This window comes from Hemibagrus wyckioides, linkage group LG08 (assembly GCF_019097595.1).
Source record: "Hemibagrus wyckioides isolate EC202008001 linkage group LG08, SWU_Hwy_1.0, whole genome shotgun sequence".
Classification (NCBI taxonomy): Eukaryota; Metazoa; Chordata; class Actinopteri; order Siluriformes; family Bagridae; genus Hemibagrus; species Hemibagrus wyckioides.
In genome coordinates, this window is record NC_080717.1 from 11,274,042 (window position 1) to 11,279,473 (window position 5,432).

At 39.6% G+C, this 5,432-nt stretch overlaps 1 protein-coding gene across 1 annotated transcript; it reads left to right on the plus strand.

The window, feature by feature from the left end:
• The first annotated feature begins 621 nt into the window (after positions 1–621).
• Positions 622–3,641, plus strand: kctd12b (potassium channel tetramerisation domain containing 12b). Its single transcript, XM_058397855.1, has one exon. The coding sequence runs from the start codon at positions 1,196–1,198 to the stop codon at positions 2,036–2,038; it is 843 nt and encodes a 280-aa protein (XP_058253838.1). The 5' UTR covers positions 622–1,195; the 3' UTR covers positions 2,039–3,641.
• The last annotated feature ends 1,791 nt before the right edge of the window (positions 3,642–5,432 follow it).

Here is a 5,432-nt window from a genome sequence, read left to right on the forward strand (position 1 = left end):
GTGCATTTCCCCGTCTCTAAAGCACAGCAGCCCTGAACAAGATAATGCTCTTCCTTAATAAGAATGAATTAAATTACAAAAACAAACAAACAAACAAATCTTACTCTTACACTAGAAGTAGTCGTTTTAAACAGCCACAGTGCTGCCTAGTAATACCAACTCACGCACCACGTTGTTTGTCCACTAGAGGTCACTGTTGCACGTAAAAAAAAGCTGCTTCTTGCTATCCTCAGTATGATTTATTATGAAGCGAAAAAAGAAAAAAAATACAAACCTGAAAAACAAACAACAATAGAAAACACACATATAAAGCAAACCGTTTGTTTTGTTTTTTTTTAAAAAAAAGGTCTGTGTAAAAATACTTTATCAAAAATATCCTTTATATGGTTTGCATTTTCAAATGTGTTTTATTTTCTACTGAAAATAATTTGTTTAGAGCAATAATAATTGATAAAAAAAAAATTATGAATTTAGAAATGAACATTTCCAATGATGAAAGCATAACATTAAAGGTATAAAAAAGTTAAATTAACAAGTACACTATGTACGTGACGTGTCTAGGATGTGGGCGGGGCTAAAGCAGAGAGAGAGAGAGAGAGAGAGAGAGAGAGAGAGAGAGGCAGAGGAAACAGCGCTTCAGTCTCGTACAGCATCAGTTATGGAAGCTGCTCATCCCGACGCGTTTGTTTATATTATTCATTCTTTACGTTTTCCGTTCAGATTTTTTTCCCTGCACTATGTTTGCCTTTCACGTCATCTTATCTCCTACTGAAGTTCAACCAATTTAAGTGGACTGAGGCTGATAAGGCTGCTATGGACATAGTTTAAACGATTATGAGGAGATCTGTAAAAGCAAGGGAATATTAATGGACTTCTGAGAGAGCCGTATGTAAACATTTCTTTCTTTATAAGTCAAACTGCATGACAGAAGGACAGAGGACCTGCGTCTGTTTTTTTCCCTGTTTTTCCAAATCTCTTCTCCCCAAGGGACTTCCTAAATCAAGTACTGTAAATCTGCTGTATTCGTGTATTGAAACCTGGTATGTTTGAAAAGGAGCTCCTCTTGTAATTTATTCCATAGCTCAGTGTGAAATTCTGCACCACTTTGTCATTAGAGTGTATGCAAGAGGTTCATACTCCACTGCAAAGTTTTTCCTCCTGAAGGCTTGCCTCAGCAGCAAGTAATTTCCTCAGCATGGCTTTGCCTGATAATACCGGTGGCATTTCAGAGGAGATGGCCTTTCCAGAGATTATTGAACTCAATGTAGGGGGCCAGGTATATATAACTCGTTACTCGACTCTCACAAGTGTTCCTGACTCACTCTTATGGGAGATGTTCAGCCAGAAAAGCGCTAAGAATCTGGCACGTGACACCAAGGGCCGCTTTTTTGTTGACCGTGATGGCTTTCTTTTTCGCTATATCCTGGACTATATGAGAGACCAACAACTTGTTTTGCCTGACCATTTCCCAGAGCGAGGGAGACTACAACGAGAGGCTGAGTACTTCAACCTTCCCGAGTTAGTCAAACTTCTGGCTCCGAAGATCAGCAAGCAGAACTCACTGGGCGATGATGGATGCCAGAGTGACCCAGAGGAGTCGTCACCCAGTGCTGACGCAGGCCGAAACTTGACGTCTTTGGGGACAGCGACCTGCAGCAGCCTAGCAGCCAGCGACGGCAAGCGCACTGGGTTCATCACCATCGGCTACCGAGGCTCCTACACGCTGGGCCGTGATAGCCAAACCGACGCTAAATTCCGGCGTGTGGCCCGGATCATGGTGTGCGGGAAGACGTCATTGGCCAAAGAGGTTTTTGGAGAAACCCTGAATGAAAGCCGTGACCCTGACCGGCCGCCGGAGCGGTACACCTGTCGCTACTATCTGAAGTTCACTTTCCTTGAACAGGCTTTCGACAAGCTGGCTGATGCTGGTTTTCACATGGTGGCATGCAACTCGACAGGCACATGCGCTTTCACACATGACCAAACTGATGACAAGATCTGGACCAGCTACACGGAATACGTTTTCTACCGTGAGTGAGACCAGACCCGTGTTCCTGACCCTTCTCCTCCCAAACCTACTTGCCTCTCTTTGAGATCATGCTCCCTTAGATACAGACACTTCTAGATCACCATCCCAAACCTCCAACAAGACTTACCCTTGATGCTTCTTGTCATGATTGACCATTTCCCCTCTCTTCAAACCAACTCTGTCCCCTCAACTAGAAACAGCTCTTGATACTCCTGTTACCATTTCTGGCCTTTGTGAAGTACTGTGTCATGCTGTTGGGTTTTTGATTTTATGGTGTCTGTTGTTTTAAACTGGCAAAAGGCCAGATGAAAGGGCTTGGATGGAGCCTCTCTGTATCTCCAAGTAGCCTTGGCACCAAACTATAAAAATAGTACTCTTCTCAACTGTCTATCACATAAGTGGACATTCATGGCTTTCTTGAATGTTGGTTATCTGTAAGACATTCAGTCGTTCTATTGTTAAGCTAAATATTTTGGGACCAAGCCATTAGGAAACCAGCAGTTAGACAGAATAGGTGAATGAACCATAAAGCTGAGAGACACGCACATCATTCAGAATCTGCGATGGGACTTCATGTAAAGAAGCTACAGTTGCCACTCCGGCACAGTGATCTGCCATGTTTAGTTTCTGTCAATCCATAGCAAAGTGTGTTCATACGAAAAGAAATGTGTGTTATGCTGTTGTAATTCTAACTAGCACAAAGTGTTACACCAGAAGGGGAATTTGCCTTCTTGCCAAAGCACATCAAGGGCTGAACTCTGAGCAGGAGGCTGTGGAACACACAGACAAAAAAGGATTAAGGTGTTGCCTGAAATCTGCTCAGTAAAGCCTCATGACATTTATTAATAGTGACATGAACATGTTCTGTTCTTTTTTTTGTGCTGTAAAGAGAAATGTTCATCAAAACATTTCATCTCTGCTTTTTTGATATTTCTGTGTCTAGTTTCCAGCCACACTCTTGGTTATGCCTTTTAAGGATTTTTTTTTTTTATCATGATTTCCCTGCTGTGTGTATGTAACCTTACACCATTTCCATTTCCATATTTGTAAGAAACAGATACTGCAGATATATTAGCATATTTTCTTTTTTTTTAACAGCTAGCTTAGTTGATTATTTAATGCTTATTCTCGTAAGAAAACACACAGATTTATGAAGTAAAGTCAGGAAAGTTTAGGTTAAATGAACATTCATGTTAGCAACACAGCAAATTCTTAAGAGATTAAATGGGTGTGAATACAAAAAACTAAAAGCAGATGGAAAATACATTTTCAGGTTCACCCTCAGGATTTGCACAGCAGTTGTTACCTCAGATCTCTAGAAAGTATTAAGGCACAAATAGTAACATGACCATTTCGAGTAAAACCTTTTCACTTAATGCTTTCATTAGTCAGATTCTTGCCACATATGTGCTATTGCCTGACAAGAAAACGTTTACATTGAGCCACTCATATCCTTAACTAGGATATCTTATTATCCTATTAAGTTTCTTGTGAAGACATTCTGTGTTGTTAGCAGCAAGTTAGCAAAATAAAAGTGCTAAAAAGCAGCATGAATTAATCAGCAATGCCTGTAATGTGTGGTGAATTAAAGTACCAAGCAGTCGTGTATTCATTGTTTGGAATCAGAGTTCTCGGTATGTAATGACTGTAAAATTGTATGAAGGAAAACTAAACAATTTGGTTAATAACTAAGGACCTAGATGTGAAACAAGACCAACAGGTGAAATAGTCTCATATTATCAAACTTTGCCTTGATGATGATGTTGCTACAGTGTGTATGTAGTTAATGGTGGAAATGGAAGAAGCATTAAACTGGATTATCGTGCACATCTCTCCTGAACATATGCCTCCTATTTGCAGTGTGCTCAGCACTTCTCAAGCTTTCTTCTGCTTATCCCTCTTCTCTTGCCTTATCGTTTCTTTATGTGGTGACATCAAAAGCAGAACGAAGGAAAGGACAGAATAGCAATGAGGATAAATGGATAACGGGTTCCTTCACAGCAGATCACACAGCCCCCGTAAACAAATGAATTAACCTGTATAGTCGATAAATTAGCCATTATTTCATTTGAATCAGAGTACAGACAGCATGGTAGCGCAGTTTCCACCTCACTATACTGGGATCCCATCCAGAGTGTGTTCCTGGAGAAGCCTCAGGATTCACTGCAGTCACTAATGATGAATGCTTTCATTTTCCTGTACTAAATATGCAGAATTATTCGTGTGATGTCAGAGGCACTTTAGGTTAGTAAGCAACTACATAGGTTAGTCAACTCACAACTTATTCCAAAATCAAATTTTTCACATTTCATGTCAGTGTTCAAGCTTTTTTCCCACTAGAAATTCAATGATGTCTTGTTTTCATTTGAAGTAGAGTTTTTATTAGGCTCATTAACACTGTTTACTGTAGGCAAAAAAATCTAGGTTTTTGGCAGTTACCATACATATTGGCCACTTTCTTTGTCAGGCATGAAATCCAAAGTAATTCAGTCTTGTTTATTCATTTCTGTCATTTATGAAGCCAACAGGAAATGCAAATTCTTTAGTCAGTGTATTTTGAGGATATTTGGAGAACATTCTAAAAGAATTTGAGTCATTATTTCCAAAACTGTAAAAAAATTCGAAATGTTTTTAAAAAAAATAATTCCATACATCTTATTGCTTAGATTTCAGGAAGTAAACACAGCCCTATGCACCCACTGTGGATTCATCATGCTGTCTCTGACCTAATTAGGTCCATTAATCAAATTTTCAGCAGTTATGGGAGTGTCCTTGATAGAATTATTCTTAATGCTTCAAGTAGTTAAAACCAGAAGCTCAACATCAGTGCAATATAAAATGTGATCTAAGCACGTTAATAATGAATTCAGTCTAACATACTGATCGGCTTTCTGCAAGTAATCAGATGATTCATGTTTTTATTCACTGTTAACCACCATTTGGGAGGAAATGTTCCTTTAATCTGGCAGCATATGTAATGAGCAGAATGCGCCGTGAAATTCTTTTGGCTCAGAAGTTCTAAATTATTCCATTAAAGTCTCACAGTTTACATTATAATAAAAACACTGTGCTGCTGGTCTTTTTCAGAAATTCATTGATTCCTGGGTGCTACATATCACAAGGGGACCTTTTCTTTTTTTAAACCAGGAAATTGCTCCTTTATTGAGGGGGCACAGGGCTAAGAGAGGAAAAATCAAGTGTTGTGCTGAGCAACAGTGCGTCTTCTGTTCACTGCATTTCAACTGCTAAATTAAAGGACAATAAACGTGATAATAAGTTTAAAAAGGACACTATGGCTTCGAGGTTAGCATGCTTGCCACACACCTCCAGGGATGAGGATTTGTTTCCCGCCTTCACCCTTTGTGTGTGGAGTTCTCCCTGTGCTTTCCTTCAGATGCTCTGG

Excerpts from the sequence above, each read along its gene's own strand:
- kctd12b (XM_058397855.1), top strand. The coding sequence starts at position 1,196 with ATGGCTTTGCCTGATAATACCGGTGGCATTTCAGAGGAGATGGCCTTT.